The 22,589-nt window shown below is 39.0% G+C and overlaps 1 protein-coding gene across 6 annotated transcripts in view; it reads left to right on the top strand.

Moving 5' to 3' along the window:
* Positions 1–22,589, top strand: part of VEZT (vezatin, adherens junctions transmembrane protein) — a 57,903-nt gene that overhangs the window by 9,441 nt on the left and 25,873 nt on the right. For 4 of the 6 annotated variants that reach the window (XM_038167858.2, XM_038167783.2, XM_038168103.2 and 1 more), the window contains exons 2-5: positions 8,895–9,029; positions 16,521–16,610; positions 19,010–19,185; positions 20,730–21,005. In XM_038167858.2, the coding sequence (XP_038023786.2) occupies positions 8,895–9,029; positions 16,521–16,610; positions 19,010–19,185; positions 20,730–21,005 (677 nt within the window). The remainder of the gene's footprint in view (positions 1–8,894; positions 9,030–16,520; positions 16,611–19,009; positions 19,186–20,729; positions 21,006–22,589) is intronic. The other 2 variants (XM_038167915.2, XM_038167989.2) reach the window with 1 other exon arrangement.

Below are 22,589 nucleotides of genomic sequence, written 5' to 3'. Positions count from 1 at the left end.
TTGTCTTTAGTAGTATGAGTCAAAAATACATATGCTCAGTGAGTTGGGCATGAGGAGGAGAGGCTTTTATCTTGATTCTGAACATGGGAGCTTACATAAAACTATGCAATACTATAAAGATCTACTTACATTTGGATGGCTTTGTGGGGCGTCTGACAGTAGTGAATTAGAAAATACAAAGATAAGTGTTTTTGTTGTTGTCAGTTTCTGCTGAGTTCCCAGAAAACACTGTTTCTTAAAATCTTCAGAAAACTTATTCCTATTCTGGACTTTTTTCACTTATTAACCATATTCTCCTTGTCTAGCTTGTGAGAAGTGCATCAAAGAATAATGTCATCTTGTCATCTGGAACTGTTCTCCATTTCCAGCACGCATTTTTGACAAGTAGCATAATAAAAAATGCCCTGATGGTAAATGCAATGCCTTTCTCTTGTATCTAGGTGATCTCAGAAAGTGACTTAGAAGACTAAACTTTGAAGAAACTTCAGATATAAATACAGCATATTGCTGAAAACCCCTGTCGTGGTATCCTCACTTGCTTTAGATGGCATTTGCCATCAGTAACTGGTACTGTGATGGTAATTTAACAATAAGCTGAATGATGACTTTTTTTCTTTTCTACTTTCTAAATCATTCATTACCATGTTGCTCTACCAGAGACAACTGGAAATAAATAAATGAACCTGATTGTCAAATTTGAGTAATAGTAACTATTTTAGTTAGTATTCAAGTTGAGTGGTTGGATGTAAAGGTAAAGATTCAAAAATACAAGGAAACAGAGTCCTTTGGATAACATGAGGCTGTTAATGAGAAGATGAAATTTCATCTTTAAATTTCCTGTTCAGACTGTCCACTGAAATGGTGTTGCTGTCCCTTTACCTAACATTCTAACCTTAAAGATTACTTTCAAGGCTAAATTACAACCTACCGGCCTTCTGATATGCCCAGAATTTCTCAAACTAAAACTGTAGTATCTATAATATATATGAAAAACTGTCAAAACCTTTTTTAACGTTGGACTGCTGAAAAAAGGAAGGCATTAGTTTTAGGCAAGGAAAATTAGGATGCAAAAAAGCAGATCCTATTTTACCTAACCAAGATGTATATTTCTTACTATTCTCATGGCATTTGCATATGAAAACAGTTGAGCCTGACAATATCGATGCATGACGGCATGAGCTGAAACCAAGGAACTTTTCTCCTAGCTACAAGTGTGTGCACAGAAAGATGTGCATATCTGTGATTTTCGAATGGGAATGAGGGCAACTAAGAGTGAGAATTTTGGCTAAGGTTGTAATCTAGAAATGCAAAGCTATAATTCATGGGAGATCATGCATATTATGAGATTAAATTATTGTTTTTAAAGCTTTGTGAAGGTGAAAGATGCTTTGTAAGTGTTAAGTATAATGCTTCTGTCTCTTGAACTGAAACGTAGTATGTTATATAGCACATTTTAATGTTATCATATTGCACCTGTGTGGTTACATTATAATTTTATGATTCTTTCATAATATTGGAAACTTTGTATGAATGTTCACATACATGAAGTCTACCCTTCAACTTTTTAATATTCCTTTACTGATTTTCTAGCCATTGCTTACTTGTTACTCCCATATGTCATGGGAGAATTTTGCTATAGATGGCTGGAGAAATCTTCATTGAGTTATACAGACCACACAGCTTGGCAAATGACAGGCTTGTAAGTACATTTAAAATCAGGGGGTATCTAGGACATTAAGTATAATAAGTATATAAATAGTTTGTGTTTTTATGTTAGCATAGGTCAATACATGCCAGCAGTGGTATTTTTAATAAAAAAAGTAGGTGTTATCCTCAAATCTTGCAGGTAAGCAAGCTGTAAAGCTGTATGTACTGCACAAGAGAACTCACTCTTAATGGAAGAATTTTATCATCAGTATCATTAAGGTTCTTAGTCATCTAATTTCAAAAGGGCCTCAACCCAGTTCTTACTCAGTTCTTTCTGTACCCACATTTAATACGGCTTTATGGATTCAGAAAGAGGAACAATGATATTTTATTTACAGTGTGAGGTATTTTAGGTATAGCATAGTTCTCGGTCACTTAAGTTTAAAAGAAAAAAAAAAAAAGATGTTTTCCAATGGGGACTGTAAGTTCAGCTAGTAATCTCTTAGGAAGAATGGGGGAGAGGAAAAGTGGGGCCAGAGAAAGTGTGCTAGAGGAAGGATGTCATAGCCTGAGTGCTTCCTGAGAAATTCAGAGAGGACACCACTCATCTATGTGAAGGAATATATGACAAACATTTGAGTTAAATTTTAATCAATTATCATTTCCCAACTCAGTAATCAGAAAACTGTTTTCCAGTTCCCAGGAGTATTAAAAATTTGCAAATCTAACTATACCAAACTATAATGGAGACATTTTAAAAGCCTTTGAAAAATTAATCAAAAGGATTTTATGTAAAACCTAGTAAGGTGTCTGTATTCTACCTTGATTACAAGAACAAATGAAATTATTCATCACAGCTGGGGGCTAAAGTTTCATTAACATTTGAAGAGAGAGTGCATATTTTTTTTAACACTATTTCTGTATAGTAGAAATTATACTACTTAAAATTTACTGCAGGTTTTTGATAGTGCCAAAAAACAGTAAGAATTAGGCATCCTTACATCTGTGCAATATTTTATTTACTAAGTACAGCATTCAGGATTTTAGCTAATTCTGGGTTTGGTGGACAGAATCTCTCTGGCTACCTCCCCATCTCTTTGTCTGCCTTCCTTCATCCATTCCTTTGGGAAATGGAACCAATCTAAACAGCATTAGACTGGTTTTCTTGATCAGCTTTTAAAAAAATGATCTCATCGCCAATCATTCCTTTCTGTGCCCTGCACATTTGGAGTGACCTCACACAGTCAGAATAAATTTTCTTCTTCTCCTTGAATGCCAATGTGAGAAACAATCCTCAGCAGGCAACTGGCTCCTGGACAACCCCGCAGTTTGGGAGAATCACTCTGTATCCCATTACACAGGCTCAGGCGAGGACCTCGGTGAAGTAGCATTTTTATTCATGATTGCAATGGCAGTGGTCCTGCAGGCAGGAGCGCACAGCAATAGTATGTCATAACCTTATATTCCCTCTTACCCAACACATGATTCCTCCCCTGTTTACTCACTGGCTGAGTACTACAGGTTCACAAACTACTCAACACTTACTACTATACTATGTAAGTACAATTTTATTTGACCAACCATTATTTTCTCCTTTTTTTTTTTTTCTTTCTTGATTAGAGTGCCCTTGATTATTTTTTTTGTTGTTGTTTTTTTGTTTTTACTGATTGTTGCACTGCTTGTCTTGTTTTTCTTAGCCATCCCCCTTATTTTGGGACAGTGGGACCTTCCCCTGCCCCCTTATCTGCCTAACATACTCCGCAATGTTATGCCTGCACAATCACTTTTGAATGCGCAAAGTTAGTGGAATTTTCCACTGCAAAAACACAACTTTAATTCTCACACCAGCAGATTGCTTTTCATGCTGAATATTTGCTCTGTGAGGGATCATTAGCAAAGACCTAGTTTACATTTCCCTTGAGTTGATTGGTGCTTGCTTGAATCCCTTGTAGTGACAAGCCACCAGCTACCTGAGCTTCTGCAGTGACCCAGAAGGGGAAATAATTTTACCTTATTTCTACAACAGACAGCTGTTACTATCACCTGTGTCTCTAAGATTATTTGGGTACCTGGATGGTTTCTCTCTAGCCTTCTGTGTCTCCGTAGTGGAGAGCAGAATACAGAAGCCCCCAAAGCAAGAAGGTGTACCCTAAGGTAGTAGTGGAAAAACACCTTGGTATATTTGAGTTAATTTGACAGCTGTCTGTATTTAGGTGAGTAGCAATAAAGAAACGAATATTCAGATGTCTTGCTTGTGACAAGTATGATCAAGATGATTGGTTATGCTTGTAACAAGTATGAGTAACAAGATAATTGTCATAACTGGAGACAGAAAAAAGCAGGATTTCCAGGTTATTAAGGTGAAAGAGCCATTAAAACATTTTGTTTGTTTGTTTTCAGATTAAAGCAAATTGTTTTTGAACTTCCCATCTGTATTGTGTTTATGTGGCAAGGGTTTGGTAGCAGGGGAGGTGCAAGAGTGGCTTCTGTGAGAAGAGTCCAAAAGCTGCCCCATATCAGATCAGAGAGCAGTTGTAAAGAGCTGCTGCCTGTGGGAAGCTCCCCAAGGATCAGTTAGGGAAGGATGGTATCCCATGGGAGGGTCCCCACGTGGAGCAGGGGCAGAGAGTAACCATGAAGTGTTAGGGACTGACTGCAGCCCCCATTCCTCTGCACTGCTCAGGGGGAGGAGGTAGAAGAGGGTAGATTGGGAGAAAGTGTTTTCAGTTTGCTTTTAGTTTCTCACTGTTCTCGTGTGCTAGTAATAGGCAGTAAATTATTTTAATCTCCCTATGCTGACTCTGCCCATGACGTTAGTTGCTGAGTGATCTCCCTGTCCTTATCTCAACCCTTGAGCCCTTTCCATCGTATTTTCTTCCTCATTTGCTTTGAGGAGAGGGAGTGAGAGAATGGTTGAGGTGGAGTTCCCCTGCACAGCAGGGTTGAAGCACCACACTACACCATCACAGAGGAAGCTGCTCAGGCCACGCAGTGGTGAAGTTGGTGTTCTGGTCTCATCTCTACTAGCTGTAACAAGGAAATACTTATGCCTGTGTGACTGAGCTGGGGGAGGCAAAGGTCTCCAGCCCCTGGACAGATAAAAGGAGGTAGCTGTGTCCTGCCGTTAGGATCTGAAGATGTTCTACCCCTTGGACAAGTCTGCCAGGAACCTGGAGGCAATTTCCTTGGAGTCTTGACTGGAGCGAGCATCAAAACTTTGATTTTGAATAAAATATTCTGTGTTTATCCGCTGTTTTCATAGAATTGTATAGGTTGGAAAAGACCTTTAAGATCATCAAATCCAACCATCAACCTGACCTACCAAGTCCCATCACTAAACCCTGTCCCTCAGTGCCATGTCCATGCGTCTCTTAAATACCTCCAGGGATGACAAGCCCAACACCTCCCTGGACAGCCCATTCCAATGTTTGACCACCCTCTCTGTGAAGAAATTCTTCCTCATGTCCAATCTAAACCTCCTCTGGTGCAATTCTGTCAGTTGTCACATGAGAAAAGAGGCTGACACCCTCCTTACTGCAACCTCCTTTCAGGTAGTTGTAGGTGATGAGGTTTCCCTTCAGCCTCCTCCAGACTAAACACTCCCAGTTCCCCCAGTTGCTCCTCATAACTCTAGGTTTCTAGTCCCTTACCAGCTTTGCTACTCTGCACACATTCCAGGAACTCAATATCCTTCTTGTAGTGAGGGGCCCAAAACCAAACACGTATTTGAGGTGCAGTCTCACCAGTGCCACATACGAGAGGACAACCACTTCCCTAGTGCTGCTGGCCACACTGCTGCTGGTGCAGGTCAGGCTGCCGTTGGCCTTCTGGGCTACCTGGGCACACTGCTCACGTTCAGCTGGCTGTTGACCTGCACCTCCTGGTGCTTTTCTGTGAGGCAGCTTGCCAGCCACTATTCCCCAAGCCTGTATTGTGGCATGGGAGTTTTATGACCCAGGCACAGCCCCTGCACTTGGCCTTGTTGAATGTCATGGGATTGGCCTCGGCCCATCGATCCGGCCTATCCAGATCCCTCTGCAAAGCTTTCCTGCCCTCAGCCAGATCAACAGTGCCACCCAGCTTGGTATCGTCTGCAAGCTTACTGAGGGTGCACTCGATTCCCTCATACTGTTTGATAAAGATGTTAAACAGAACTGGTCCCAAGCCTGAGCCTGGGGGAAGCCTGGCGGAGTTCCACTGGTGACTGGTTGCTAATGGGGTGAACTCCATCCACTGTGAGTCTGAGCCCAGCCATCCAGACAGTGAACTGCAGCAATTTCTTTGGGAGAATAGTCTGGGAGGTGGGGTCAAACACTAACATCAAGGCAGACAACATCCACGGCCTTTCCTTCATTACTCAGTGGGTCATCTTGTCATAGAAGGAGATTGGATTAATCAGACATGACCAGACATTAATCAGATCAGACCTTAAAACCGTGCTGGCTGCTTCTGATCTCTCAGTTGTCCTGCATGTGCTGTGTGATGCTGTTACCAAGGTCAGGCTGACAGGCCTGTAATTCCCCAGAGTTTTGTCTACACACCTTTGTCTAAAATGGGAAAATTTGGTCTGTTTCTGTCTGAAACCTCTATGCTACTTCAAGAACCATTTGTGTGTGCAGGTTTGAATAGTTTGGGTATGCTGGCAGTATGCAGCCTGCTGCTGTATGGAGACCATTTTAAGAAGACGTGGTTATGCATGTCCATTCAATTTCGGGTCATTCAAAATAACTTTGTCCTGAAGTTATTGAGGTAATGTAACAATCATTGAATCATTAAGGTTGGAAAAGACCTCCAAGATCATCTGGTCCAACTGTCCCCCTAAAACCCATATAATCCACTAAACCATGTCCCTAAGCACCACATCCAACCTTTCCTTAAACACCCCCAGGGATGGTGACTCCACCACCTCCCTGGGCAACCCTTCCCAATGCCTGACTGCTCTTTCTGAGAAGAAATGTCTCTAAATTTCCAACCTAAACATCCCTTGTCACAACTTGAGGCCATTCCCTCTAGTCCTATCACTAGTTACCTGTGAGAAGAGGCCGACCCCCAGCTCCCCACACCTTCCTTTCAGGTAGCTGTAGAGAGCAATGAGATCTCCCCTGAGCCTTCTCTTCCCCAGACTAAACAATCTCAGTTCCCGCAGCTGCTCCCCACAGGATTTGTGCTCCAGGCCCTTCACCAGCTTCGTAGCCCTGCTCTGGACACACTCCATGGCCTCGATGTCCTTCTTGTAGTGAGGGGCCCAAAGCTGAGCACAGCACTCAAGGTGCGGCCTCACCAGAGCAGAGTACAGGGGGACGATCACCTCCCTGCTCCTGCTGGCTACACGGTTCCTGATACAAACCATTACGCCTCTGGTGTAAATAAAAGAAGTGTTCTAGCCTATTATGTTTCCTTTTTCTTTTCTATTTAGTAGTTCTGGTAAAGAGACATGTTCTACTTAGAGAGAAACATAGCGTCCCTACAGCCAGTCCAGAGCAGTGCATTATTCAATTAGGGTGCATCGTTTAATGATACATTTGAAAAAGTATTTGACCATTGGGGAAGGACACTTGGGAAAAAGATAGGATTGTGGTGTCACACTGGCAAATTCCCCCAAGGAAATGAGTCATTAATGTAGCGTAGTGCTTTGCACAATCCCTGTCACTGTGGGTGAGGGGACTGTCTGGACCTGCAGCACCGTGAGTTGGCATGAATGTTTGAGTTTCAGGTAATGAGTGGCCTCTGAATCTGTTCTGAGTTAGTTACCCATGGGGAGCATGCAAAAGTGCATTTGCACGCTTTAGATAGGCAAGAGCGATCCAAAGAACACATTGTTGATAGAATTAAAAAAAAAAATAACCTTAACAGTAACAAATTCATTTGTTAAGCTCAAATCAATGATTGCTTCAAAGTCTTACTGTATGGCAAGCAGACACTTGAGATGTGGCCATGCTGGTACATGGTCATGGTAGATGCCTTTTTCACAACTCACATCAGCGAGTTAATGTTAGCTAATGTAATGATTTGTAGTTGATATACTACTGGTCAGTGTTTCTGCAAACCTCCACAATTGTGTGCTCATTTTTATAAAGCTTTTCCTTTTTTAACTTTCAATATTTTTGTTGTCTCACTAATAGTAAATTATAATAATTAAAATATTTATGTTCTTCCTATGCAGTTCTCTGGTGTTTGCATACTAGTGTGGGAGTGTTGATAATGTTTTTTCAGAATTACAAAGTAATAGAAAAGAAAAGAAGTCCTTTTACATCTCCTGGGTAGAACTAGATTTAGCATAAATATCCTTTCTGCCAATTCTGTCACAGATATTGCTGTATATATGGATGTCAGCAAATAATGGCTAAGTAAATCTAGAAATCTGATAATGATGGAAAGAAAATTCAAAAGCCTAAAGATGTGAAAATTCATGTTATGGTAATGAGAATCTCTTACTTTCTCTAAGAAGTTTCATTAAGGACTCTTTCTGAGTTAGTAGCCTTGCCAGCAACTTTAAAAAGTTGGTTTTAATTTAGTTCATATTTAGTTTAATTTTTAATTAATGTATTTATTTATTTTGATAACTGTGAGAGTTGGCTATGAAAAGTGCTAATGTTGACTTCAAATAGAGCAGAAGCCATTCTCTGGTTTACTTTCTTGTTTCTGTAAAGCACTCCATAGGTCCCTCATCAGGTTATACTGAGGCTTCATTTATTGGAGTTTTAAAAGTGCTCTAGTTGTAAAGTTTGTTTCTCTAGAAGCTGTACAAAGTATTAAATTTTTATAAACTTTAGGAAACTAGTGTCATCAAGTGTTTTGGAGTCACACAAAAATATTTTAAAATATATACTAAAAATATATACTAAAAATACTGCCGAATACTTGGTTTATTTATTGCTTACATGTAAGTTATAAGCTAAAAACAAGTCAAGTAATGTGGAAAATACATTACTGTAGGAAAAGCTGGTTAGTTGCATACTTATTTCTCATCACAGTATCATATATTGACTCTCTTGCAACTCTTTTATTATGGTTAAGATAAAACCTGAAAGATATTTAAAGCAAGAATTTGTCTTCTTTGCTGTTACTGTGATACTATGTTCTTTTTTTCCTGTTGCATACCACATTGCTGATCGCGTGGTTTGACAGTGCTTCGGCATCCTGTAGTCACGTTCTTTGGTAAATAGGGAATGTTGTTTACCCTTGGTTTTTGTTTTTGAGTTTATGTTTGTTTGTTTCAATTTTTTCTTTTTTTGACTTTCTTTCAGAATTCACCACTCTACCAATATCTGCAGGATTTGGGACACACAGATTTTGAAGTATGTTCCTCTGTGTCGCAGAAGGCAAAGCAATGTGCAGTAGAGGAAGGCCAGAAAGAGCGGACTGTGCATGTTGTCCAGAAAGTGAGTGTTCTCCTGTTCCGTAGTATTTGTCTTCTCAAAAGAGAACTGCATTGCTTTGTCAGTAGGCAAAATTGGATGGGGTAAAGGTGAAACTTTTACAATAATAACAATAATAACAACAATAATAATAATAATGGGATAAAGGTGAAACTCTTACTGTAATAATAACCATTATTATTGTTAATAATGATGATGATAATAATAATTTAACAATAACAGTGCTGTCATGTGTTGTCTACAAATACGTTTGGAAATTTATGGTCTTCCAGTATAGTTTGAAGTGTTTCTTTGCTTCTATGAGAGCTGAGGAAACAACATTTTGATAATGATTTTTTTAAAATTTGTAAGTAATTGTATTTACTGGATACTGTTACTGTAAACTTAGCATTACATTCTGTGAACAAAACCTGTAATCTTCTGGAACAAAATATTTATAGAGTTGTCAGCCCACCTCAGGCATTCACTTCCTAAATATCACTTATTATGTGACAAAAAATTAAGGAAGATGATTTCTGGGAAGTATAAATACAAAAACCAGTCTGAACAAGATAGTAGAATTGTAGTTATAGCAATTTTGTATCAGTAACAGCTGACAAGGCTCAGCTAATTCATTAGCTCAGACTTCTTATTTCTCTGTTATTTTAAGTAAAGGCTTGTCGATTCTTACAATATTTTTTTGTATTAAAAGTGTGCTTGAGATTTAAGAGCTACATGGCTACTAAAATATTACCGTAGTATACACACAGATAGCGTATAGGCTGCGTGACTCAGCTGAGGAACTGCGGTGTGGGTGAGGGAATTCCTCGTCTGAGGCACCTGATGTAGGAATCTCTTTGCTGGTTCTAAAAGGGGAAGTTTTAGAAAATGCAGTAGTCAATGTGTCTTCTCCTTATCACCTAGATGGAGCATGCTAAGAGCAGTTATTTTCTGCCTACCTCTTTTTTTTTTCCGCAGTGTAGAATTAATTTCTCAGTGGACGTGCTCTAGTTAGATGCTAAGCCAGGAGGAAAAAAAGAGGCTCTATGCAGACTTCTCTGTCCTGGCCACTGGAGGCTGGGGCAGTGGGGGGGTGTTGAGCAGTACCTCTTCGGTAAGAGCCCAAAACAAGCATTTGTAGGCTGATTTGGTGATGTCTTTGAAGAATTAGCATTTCTTTCTCCCCTCACCCCACCATTTACTGTAGCTTCACTGTACCATTGCTGCATCTTAGGCTATCTGATTCTCACCTGCTGTGGCTTTTAGCCTTCTTCAGAGCAGTTTTCTTGATGTTCCTTCCTGCTTTATACCTCTTTAGCCACCTTTAGATCAGAGGTTCACAACTTTTTCCCTCTCATTTATAACCTCTGTTGCTTCCCTGCTCCACAGTGTTCCACCCTTCCTCTTAGCAGGCAGTGAATTGGGGAGCATCCTGTATTTCTCAAACACAGGCAGTGTGATAGGAGTGGCCCTGAGATCTCCAGAAGGTCTCCCTTTTCCTGAAGGTTGTGGTGCGTGGGGGATTGTGTGGAAAATGAGGTGAGCTGACACTTTTCTTAGGATCTTGTTTCAAATAGTTCTCAAGATGCTTCAAGGAATTAGCCAAATAATATTCACAATTTGTTAGGATTTATTTTAACAACAACAAATCAGTTTTGAACATGTCCTCCATGCTCCACCTTTGTTTTAGGTCAGATGCATTTTTCTATCATGGGTTTTTTAATCTGTTCTGCTCTGTGTGGGGTGTTAGGTGGGGTAGGATTCAGAAGTGTGTGAGTTGATGTGGATAATGTTTTTTTTCCTGATCTGGGGAAAGAATGTGTAGTTATCAAACTGTTTATAAAGTATGGTATACTTGCAAGGACTGGCATGTACAGTCTTAGAAGTGGAAATTTAGAAGCTTCAGTGTGAAGCTTATTCATCTAGCAGTATTCTGAGAAGTGTTGGTGTATCCTATTTTCGTATAACGATATCCATTTTACTACTATCTGCATAGACTATATAACCTTCCTCACATACTCATTATTCTGAAAGGGCAGGGTAGTAAAACAGGAAACATTTTATTTTGGTCTTCACTCCTGTTGGAGCCTTTTTTCATGGATAGATTGATCATGGTTTGTGTTTACCCGGTGGGCCAGGTGCACTACATACTTTGCTTCACATCCTTGAAACCCGATTTCTAAGACAGGTAGTCCCGAGGAAGTGTACCATGTCTCCCTTCTTTCGTGCCCCATCCTCTGATGAAGGATGGCCAAGTAGATGAGGTACGGGGTGCACAATCCGTTGAGCAGACCTGTGAGTACCACTAAGTGTCTAGCCTGTGAACTGGAGCTGGGAAGGGGATGCAGCATCTCCCACTTCATTGAATGGTTTCACTAATGCAAGATTTTTTTTTTTTTAATGTAATGGATAAATTGACTTCTAATTACTATTGATGTGGATATCTAGTACATTAGTAACAATGGTTGCTTCTATCAGTGTTCATGAAGCAAGGCTTAATCTAATTCAGGCTTAAACTCAAAATTTGATTTAAACTAGCTTGAAAAAAATTCCTGGAAATTATATGTCCACTACCTTTACATTTACATTGAACATACCTATTCTGGCTTAGTCCAGGAAGGCTTTAATTAAACAGATGTTATTTGAAAATCAGGGTGACATATTTCATTGATGGATTATTTGTTTGTTACTATGATGTAATGCCTGGAGTACCATTTGTTAGCTGCATTACTTTATTTTGACTATTCACTTTTGTAGAAATCAGTAAAGCAGTATGATGCTGTGTTCATGTATATAATTTCTTCTGAATTTAATACAAAAGTGCTGAGGGGATAAGAAACTTAAAAGCATGAAGATACACTGCTTTTAAAAGTCATAAGTGTTCTGTTTTTCCCCTTCCAATCCTCTCAAGCATCTTACTGTTAATTCTATTGCTTTGGGAGGAAGCCCTCTGGTATTGCGTCACCAGAGGTTGTGTGAAAATGGGCTGCACGTCTTACAAACACTAGCATGACATTCACACTGTCTCATCTCAGTCTAGACAAGGATATGGGGTGGGAAAAAGGAAGAAACCTGTGTGTAATTTGTAATGAGAAAATGCTATTGGCTCTTCCTGCTGTTGATCAAGTAGTAGTTTGGGAACAGTAACACTTTTGTAACCTAATGTCAGAAAGTCTGGTTTTGTCCTTTGATTTCTGTTCGCGTGTCATTTTGGTAAGGTATCTCAAAAGGAAAGAGAATGGGGGAGAGACAGCTGGCCACATGTTTAAAGAAGTAGACTGGATTAAGGAGGATCTGAGAATTTGTTAAAACTTCTGTAAGAGGTATAGGCAAATCTTTGAAATTCCCATGCAATCATTTCCTCATTTTCACATTGGACTATTATCACTTCCCTTCTCTCACCCTTTGCTGATCTAGTTTGATGAAATTATAAAATGTCTGGGAAACAAATGGTTTCCAAGTTCTGAATATGTACCTACCCAAAGTCCTAATGTAAAACGATTTTAGCTGAGGCTTAGTGTAATGCAAATAACATAATCACAGGGAGTAGATGATGATCCATGTTGAGTGATGCCTGGTATGTATGTATCGTTTTCCTTCTGTTTTGAAAAGTAAGTTTACAAATGCCTCAAACACTTCATTAATTTAAAAGATATTTTAATGTTTACACACCTGCTCTGGACTACATTTTACAAAGAGAGTTCTGGCTTTCTTAGGTTATCATGGTCCATCTATCACTCTAAGTTTTCTACTGGATCCGAAACAACTTGGCTTCTAAAATGATACTCATTTTTTTCAAAAAGGTGGTTGCTTAGCTCTTTAAGGGAACATCCGATTCTGCTTTATTTTTCCAATTTCATCCCATTCTAGTAGATATAGGATTTGTTCTGGCTAGAAAAGGAGACAAATATGTTTCTGAAGAGAAAAGTAAAATACTATTTTTTTCTAGGCTGTCTACTGGCTTATGGTGGAAGACTCACTTTAGGAAAGTTGCAGTATAGCTTTGTCTTTGAGTTGCAGTTGTTTACTCCTCTTATATTCAGTCAAGTAGGAACCCTGCGCAGATACAATCTTGTGACGTATTTTGGCAAGGCAAAGATCTCGTTTGGGATCTTCATGGACTGGAAAAACAAATCTGGAAGATAAAGAGGTTCCTCAGAACTGCTACAAACATTGCTGCTGTGTTTTGCTCTCCCGCCAAGCAGAGCGTGTTGTTCAGGCTTAATGAACGATAAAGGCAGCAGCTGAACCTGAAGCACATCTTAATTAGTTTTTTGGTTGGTTGGTTATTTTTGTTTTGTTTTCTTAATGAGAGCATGGTCTTAATGAACATTGAGCAGAAAAGCTGAAGAGAGGTGCTTCAAGAGTGTGTGCTGAGGGCTGAGGGAGTGTAGAGATGTGATTTAGCATGGTAATTACAGGTTCAGTGCTCCTAGCTGTACTGATCTCTGGATAGAGTTACAGCTAACATTCTCATCTCACAAGGACTTGATACTCAAGGGTACTGTTTGAAAGAGCTCCTAGACCTGTTTTCTGGAATTAAATCCAGAATTATTTGTGTAATTCTGCTTGATCTTCAAGGAGTGGATTTCTTTGCATTTATATTTTTTCTTTCTCACTCATTTTCCTAGGCTGCTGTGCATATCTGAGTGTCTAACTTGATTTTACTGTCACACCTCATCCCAGCTCAGATGTGGTAATAATTCATCACTAGAACAAGACTGGTGCTGGAGGCAGATACTTAGGATTGTGCTGAGGCTATCCTCAGTAATACTTTGTACTGGCATCTTTCTGAAGTGCACAGAACTGAAAGGTGCCAACGTGACTGATGGTATTTCAGATACCTGCTGATTTGCCATTTTGAGTTCAACCTGTGCAGAAGAGAAACATTCTTAAGTATTTTATTTTAGGTTCAAATGAATGTACCTAAAATGTTTGTGTCCTGTGCTATTTTCTATTAATGTTAGGCATTATATATCTTTATTATTAAGCTTAATTCTGTTAATTAATAATTATTATAATCATAATTAAATATAATAATTATAGTTATTTAGTAAGCTTATTAAGAGGATTCATTTGACTGACTTGTGTTCTAAAGCTGTAAAAGTGATACTCCAGAAGCAGTGACAACATGACTCGACTTGTGTGTTGATGAAAGTTGTTTTACTTGTCAGTAACACTCCCAATGGGAGTGCAGGCTGTGAGACACTACTCCAAGGATCTGAATAATTGAATGTGTTACTGCACTCTACTGGGTCACAGCCCAAGACAGTGGGATGTCTTGTTTTGTGTTTTCAAGCACTGACATGCCTGGTGAGCATTTATGCAAGCTCATACTTTTTATTTTTAAACGAAAACATAACAAATTGACCAAACAATTACTTACATAGCACATTAGTCTGCCTTTTTTCAATGCTTTCATAATCAGGCTTAGTCAGCTGGTAGCATTTTAAAGCTGTCTTTGATACAGATTTAAATTCTTATGCTAAAAACTAAAGAACTTGAGAAGGCTAAGCAGCTGCAAATGATAGGCTCCAAGAGGCATCACTGTAAACAGTAAATGATCAACTTCTTTTACACTTCACTGTACTGAGACGAATACTTTGTCTGAACTCAAATGTAGGGCAAGGACTTCTGTTGATTCCACAAATTGTAGTCAGATCATTTTGTTTTGCACCACTTTACAAGAAACGCTTCCTTGGAAGATAATCTACTGCTGCAGTTTGTGACCCTTCTCCTCTTCAGACGTCAGTGTCCTTGAGCAACTTCAGAATCTTTGCCCATACAGCAGGGGTGAATCTTGCTTTTACCAGCACTACTGATAGTAATGATAGAAAATAGTGTAGAAACAGGCCCTCTTATTGTTTGATAGCTTGTCCAATATTGCACGTGAAAGCATATTCTCTAATGTGCTTCACAACCTCATCTGTATTATCCTGTAGGCTGAAACATGCGGATTGCTGGGACAGCCCCTCTTACCAAGCCACAGCGATACCTGTGTACTGGGCAGAAGTATCGTTACGGGGCCCATGTTATCAGTTTGCATAGGTCTGTAACTCTAATTGTCTACAGGAAGATGAAGCACATGCAAAGAAAAACTTGAGTTGGGTTACCTAATGCTCTGTGAAGCATAAAGGCTTTACAAGGACAATTTCTGGTGTTGTTCAAAGCCCTTCTGCCCTGACTGTGCATCAAACTTCTGCTGTGCAGCCTCTCAAAGGGCTGTTACACTGATGGGTCTGGCTGCCCTGCCTCCACTTGCTGGTCCGACTAATCACAGGGCTAACCACACAGCTCAATAGGTGTGTTTGGTTTTACTCTTCCTTTCCCAACCATAGAGTTAGGAGCTTATTGGAGAAATTTGTGTTGCTCTTCTCAAGCAGCTTTGAGAAGCAAGGGAGCATTTCTGTAGCTTGTATTGGAACAGTTTGTACCTGGAAACCCAGAGGCCAGAAGCTCAGCACCAGTTCCTCAGGGGAAGAGCAACCTTTCAGCTGCATGTAGTAAATTTCAATTTTACACTTCTTTTTCTCAAAAAAGAGAGTGAGAGAAAAGGAAGAAGATGATTCAATTTTAACATCCTTTATAAATTCAGGTATATATTTCAGTTAATGGTAATGTGTCTCAGCAGTTTGAAGATTAAGAGGTAGGGCCCCAGAATTCATTAAATAGATGTAAGTAAATCCTTTGAAAAATACTTCCTGTCAATGCAGTCTGAGGAAAGTGGCTGTACAATGTCTGTCAAAAACTCTGCCTTTTCCATGAAATGACTGCCGAGTGAAGCAAAATCATGCATCTACTTAATTATGATCTTTCATGCATCGTCTTTTAGGAGGATATGTGAGTAAAACGTGTGATGACAGCAAGTCCCTCTAATTAGCGATGTTCAAAGTTAGGTTTGCAGCTCAGATCAAAGTGTGGGTTTAGGTTGCATGGGAAGCAGCGTGGAGAGAGAAGTATCTGACTGCAAGTGCTGCCGTGACAGTGCGCTTCTGACACGGTTCCTTTTCCTGCCATCACTCTTCCCTGTCTCTGTTCACTCGTCCTTCAGAGTCTTGTCCTCAAGCTGTGGTGGTCCTCCAAGGAGAGGTTGTTCCTCTCCCAGTCTTTTCCTTCTGTTCAGTCTGTCAGCCATTTAACTTCACTGCTTTTTTGTTATGCTTAAGAAGAGATAAAATCTTTCACGTTGATGCAGTAGCTGCCAACCTGAGATCAAACAAATTCTAGCTGGATTTATTTTTAACATTATAGCATAACAATCCATCACACTCTGAATAGGTGGGGTTAATGAAGCTTTATTTCACAGCCTTGTGTACAGGCAAACTGAGCGGAAGCAGATGTTCCCTTAGCATACTCTGAAGTTAGGCCAAATAGAATAAGCGAAACTTCCTTACAGGTACGTGTGTTTGAGTTAACAAGGAAAGCAGATGCACAAATAAAAGAATTGTCTGTCTGTTATTTATTTTTTTTCTTTCTTCTTTTTTTTTTTAATGAAATAATTTCTGTTCCCTTCAGCAAGGCATCCTGTCAAAACTAGTTGAGTTCTTCAGAAGTTGGTTTCCTTTTCCACAATATAAGAAAGATGATGACATACTTCACAGACTGGTAAGTGATTACTTTTTTTTATTTTTTAAATTTTCTTTCCTAATCCACAGCACTTTGCCTCCTTTGTACCTTCTCCTCCAAGCACCATCTTTAGTCTCTCTCTCTTTTTTTTTTTTTTTTTTTTTTTTTTTTTTAATGTTCTAAGTGTTTTACTTACTCTTTTGGTAATATTGCTTCTAGTTTTCAGAGTCAGGGTGCCGGGCAAGTTGGTCACAGCCCAAAAAGAAAAAATATCAGTAGTTAGCTTGAAGATATTCAAAACATGGAAGAGATTATGAGAAATTAAAGAAATTCTTGAAAGCTAAAAGTTGTTAATCTACATTGTATCTACCCCATTCAGTGGAAGGTACTGCAGAGACAGAAAGTCCCCAAGTGGCAGTCCAGTGACTTGCAGACACAGCTTTAGACGGAAGGCTCTAGAGCTTCATCTGATTGTTGCTTCACCACCTTTTTCACCTTGTTAGCTCAGGCATAGCACCTGCTTCTGCAGCTCTACCACCCCTGGACCTATCCTGGGTTATGTATTATGTCTCTGCACTTTCCACAGTGCTTTTCCATTTGGGAAAAGCAAAGCAAGCTAAGGCAACACCATTATAATGCTTCAAAACAATGTCGTGCATTAGCAGATGACATCTTTGTAGCAGTCTGTCTGTTGAAGAGGCAAGAGCAGGCTCTGCATTACCTGTATGCCCACACTTCAGAATCAGATTGGGTGTCCATCTCCACCTGCCTCACCTGAAGTTTTATTGTCCTACTCCTAGAACATACAAGGAACTTTTAGAGCCCAAGGCAGCATGTGTGGGGTAGAACTGAAGGGTGATAGTTCTACCCCAGTTAGGTAAAAATAGTTTTATGCTGTGTTAGACCTGTTCTCTGCAGCACCACGTTCTAGCCAATTCAGTCTCTAGCCTGGGGTTGGTCGAGATCTGCTTTAATTAGCATCCAGCTGTTTCAGGTTCCTAGTCTTGCTTGAAAAAGACATTTTAGACTGTTCCAGAAAGTTCTAAAAGTTAGAAGTTTAAATTTTTTCTACTCTGATATAAAGACAATGCCTTTATATGTAGTTGGGGGGCTGGTAAGGTAGGGATTTCTAAGAGAATTCTAGTGAGTCCAATTGCTATTACTTCTCCCTTATTTCAAGAAGACAAAATTTCCTCTGAAACCTATCATTACTGATCTTGGGTTATCTTTTTTCTTTCTCTCTGTTTCTCTGTGAATCAAAGGTATTATCTTCAAAGCTTTCTTTAGCTTTAATTTCTTGAGAGGGAGACACAACTGAAGAATGTGAAAAGCATGTTTCTCCTGCTGCATTCTACAGCAGGGTACCGAAGTGACACAGGATGTGTTGGAGAAGGGCAGAGTTTCCTCTTGAACACAGCTCTGAAACAATGTTTTTTACTAAATGTAGAATGCAAGTTATCTGGAGTAACATCAATGTATGGAATTAAACATTTGACTAGCTAAAGTTTCATAAATAATCTCTGTACTGTGAAATTTCAAACTTCTGTTAAAAGCTTTTATTAGAGGGTTTTACAAAAATACTCTACGTCCTTCAGGCTAGTTAGATGCAAAGATGCACATGCTCATTTTGGGGTTTTGTTAGAACACTCTCAAAATGAAGTGTTCTGTAATTATAGCTTGGTGCAATATGCAGATTAATATTTCAGGGGGTCTTCTCTGATTTATTTATATGTCTTCAAGATCTGCATATTGCCTTGAAGCGCTGTTACAGTAGGGGAAAAATAGCAGACGTTTATCATAGTATCACATCCATGACTAAGTAACTCCCTGAAGTTTGCCTGAAGTTCCATAAGTGTGAAATCTCCAGAGGCCCACACTGTTTCATGTTTGGATTGAGCTCTCTTGGGTCACAGAATCCTGCAGGAGAGGACTCACAGCTTTGGTTGGGTCAAAGCAGCATTGAGTCCAGCACACTGACCCTATTAAATGTCCACAGGTGACTTTTTGTTGACTGAGCCGTAATCTCTCCTTTTATAATTTATTTGTTTTGTTAATGACCTAAATTATGTCATGACAAAAAAATTTTCTGTTTTATTGAAGATCTTCTAATAGATATGATACCTTTCCAATCCTTTTGCAAATGTATTGGCATAACTTGTAGCATTTTACCAAATATTGTTACTGTCTAGGATCAGAGCAATACACCCTGCAAGGCTGAATTGTTAGGTAGTAAATGAATTTTTAAATTTTAACAAGCTTAAAAAAAGTGAGGAGTCTACTGCTGATATATCTGAAATATTTTTGTAATCTTCAGGAAGAGAGAGCTGTCAGTGAAGTGTGGAGTGTCTGGGTATTTTCCTTGTTCTAATAACTTAATTTTAAGAGTTTGCATGTTCTTTACTAATACCTGTTTTTTTCTCCTGCCCGTTTGTGGTAAGGATGTCGGATTTCGATTTGACACACTCCGTACCATCCTGCAACAGGAAGTTCTGCTGCAGGAGGATGTGGAACTGATTGAGTTCCTTGACCCGAGTATCCTGTCTGCGGGGCAGTGTAAGCAACAGGAACATGGACGGCTTCCAACACTACGCTCCCTAGCAACTCCTAATATTTGGTATTGTACAGAGAGTACCTACAACTGTATTCACTGTTAAACCGAAAAAAAATACGTTGTGTGTTCTTTACATAAAATGTAGCAATATAGTAATTGGTTTTGTGTTTGTTTTTTTCCTCAGGTCTTTGAGTCCACTAGTCCCCACATTCATAGATAAGCATATTTTTGCCTCAGGCATTTTATTGAAAGAGTGAGTTTTAATCTGAGATAGCTACATAAACATAAATGGATACTTGCAAACTTGCCATGAGGAAAAAGTAACATGGCTGAACTCATCAATTTCTAAAGCTATACAGTGATGATTTTGAGAAATGAGACATGATTGTGTAGACTGAATTGGAAAGTGTGTCTTTCACTGCGGTCTTTATGAAGCACTTTAATTGTATGGGGGGCAATTAGAATTAGCTGTAGAATACTAGAACAGACTACAGAATATTTAAATACAATGCATTCAGGTTAGAAGAGGCTGGTGAAATTCACCCTAGAATGCTGAAGGAGCTAGCTGCAGCAATGTCTAAACACCTAGCACCTGTATTTGAAAAATAACAAGAATGATGGGTAGTCTGAAAGGGTCACTCAGAAATGGGTGGGAATCAGGAGGTAACAATCTCTCATGACACAAGCAAGTGGTATGTTTTCATCCATATGTTAGGAAAATAGATGGAATTATTAAGATGTATTATGTCATTACTGATGTTCCCTGTCAAACAAGAACTTTTAAAGCACCTTACTCCGGTGGTTTGTCTTGGTCCTAACACTATTCATTGTTTCGTTAACTGTTCAGATTATAAAGAACACTTAAAAAATTTCTGAAATTCAGAAAATTTCTGAAAAGCTTTCAAGGGGAAAACCAATATTTTTTCTTTTAAAAACTCTGGAAAAAATTGAAGTCTCCATGCCCATATCCCATCCATCTCTGTGAAGACTGTCATAATTTTACAAAACTGCAACTATAATACTACATATGAGACACTTTATATTCTAAGAGTCACTTTTCTGTAGAATTTTTCTAGGTGAAAATAACAGAGGATTTGAAAATGTCCTTGAGAAATAACTGAAATGAGATACTAGTGACTCTGGTTTTTAAGGATTTTCAAAAGCTGCCAAATCTTTTAAAATGATTATTCAAGCCATTTTATAAAAACGTGTTAAAAACTAGTGGTCTGTTGGTGTCCAAGTTAAATAAGTCAGAAACTGGAAAAAATAAAGCTGGTATTACTTGAGGGTTTTGTTACCAAAAAAAAAAAAAAAAAAAAAAAAAGCATGCCCTTTCCTACTGCACTTTTGAACCTGGAAATACAGATATTCCTGTTCCTACCCACCCAGGCTTATAATGCTGAGTAGTCAGTTTTTTGGTTGTGTGGTTGTTTTTAAGTCATGTGTGTAAGATAAACTGACCTTTCAGAGTGGTAAATTACTCGTCTACTCATACCACGAAAAAGCTGGCTTTTTTGGTGTTTACAGCTTGCTTAAGAAACCTACATGTACTTCCCACCTGTTTGGCCTCAGGAATCTACGGCTGATATTACTTTCTCTGTTTGCAGGGATGTCTCGCTGTTGCTTGCCTTTGTAAGTGCACTGCTTATGCTTCCTTCATGGTGGAAGGAATCATCGTGGCTGCCGTGGGGACTAGTTCTGCTTGTGTATGCAATCTTTCGAGTGTGGGGCACATGGAGGACAGCCAAGCTGCAAATGTCCCTGCGAAAATACTGTGTCCAGCTGGAAGAAACAGTGGCAAATAGTCGAGCTTTTACTAATCTTGTGAGAAAAGCTCTACGACTCATTCAAGAGACTGAAGTAATTTCCAGAGGATTTACCCTGTGAGTCCACATTTCACTTTAATAAATTGATCCATTCAAGCCATATGTTGTTTAAAAATAGTCTCATTGCACTGTCTCCTAGAACACTTTCACAAGTGAAATTGCCGGAAAGCATATTACTGAAAACTTTTCATTTGCATTAAATAGTATAATTACAGTTATGTTCACCAACATAAAAGTATGAATTCTAACTACCCATTGTTAAAACTATTCATTCTGAAGGAGAATGAAGTGTCACAAATCTGAACTGGGCATCTATGACTTTGAAAGTCTCTTGCAGTGCTGGCCATGAAATATATTAAGTACCTTGCACCAATTTAATTAGCCATTTGGGGGGATTATTTGAGAGGCTGTTTGCTTAAGGGTTTTTTGTACTTTAAATGATCAAGTCCATGTAAATATGCAATTAATCATTCTTCTTTTAGAAAACAAGATTACATGAAAATTATCAAAGAACAGTCTGAAGTAATGAGAACCAGCAATCAGCAAAGACTATCCAGAGGTCATTTCCCACCTAAAAAAAAAAAAATTGCAATACCTTTCCATTCTTGCATACAATTGTTAAGACGTTTAGAGTCTTAATTTCCTCTTGAATTTGCCTCCTGTCCACTTAAGTTATGAAGGTTTTCCTAGTTATTTAACTCTTTAGGTAATTTAACTATTTGGGTTATTTATTTTTTTTTTCTGTGTGAAAGGACATAGCACGTGTTCAGTGTGTGCAATGACCCCAAAACCAACAGACCTGTTCTCAGCCAGCTATCCTTTTCTGTGGTAGCAACCTATTGCTAGAAATGTGCCTGTGTCAGTTAGACATAAGGTTAAAGTAGGTGGGAAATGCCAGCAACTAAAATCCATCTGACTTTTTCTAAAACCAATAAAAAGTTCTGTGCACCACAAAGTTGTTTGTTCCTGCTAGACCAGCTGCTCTGTTCTCAGGTACATGTTGGTACATGCAAGATTGAAACTGTAGACTTTGCATTTTGAATTAATTTTCGAGCTTGAGATGCTTTCAGTATGCTTTGTAGAAGCATACTTGTTTTATTCTCCCTTTGGAATGCATAAGCACATCTTCAGTCTGCCTAGCTATGTTTTTTTTCGTTTTATTTTCTGAAGAAACATATAGTTAAGCAATAGGCAGTCTTATCTTTGCAAATGGGTTCTTAAAAGAAATTATTGTTAGGGCTTGTCCAAATTACAGATGAGAAAACATTTGGATTTTTTCCTAAGTTTAAGCAAACGAACTTGTGGTCAGTGTCAAAATTGCTGGTGCCTTGTTCTTTTACTACATATCTTAGATAACAGATTAACAAAAACCAGACTGGTCTTTAAGCTGGTGCTTGATCTCAGCCCCTTTACTTAAAACTCTGGCAAGCTTTTCAAAAGATGGAGTATGGATGAGTGGGAGAAGTCAGCCTGTGTCAGCAATCTCATTGGAATAATTGTCCAGTATGAAGAAGTCAGAGTCACAGAGGTTTGGGTTTGTTTTAGTTTGGATGAAGTTCGAACTCCAGAGTGTCCTTTTCTGCATCCATATATGTAAGAGATGCTGCTGCACAGAGCACCATGAAGTTGTTTGCTTGACAA

Source organism: Anas platyrhynchos, chromosome 1, assembly GCF_047663525.1.
Source record: "Anas platyrhynchos isolate ZD024472 breed Pekin duck chromosome 1, IASCAAS_PekinDuck_T2T, whole genome shotgun sequence".
Classification (NCBI taxonomy): Eukaryota; Metazoa; Chordata; class Aves; order Anseriformes; family Anatidae; genus Anas; species Anas platyrhynchos.
The sequence above is the reverse complement of the archived record's forward strand: the minus strand, read 5'-3'. Positions and strand labels throughout refer to the sequence as shown.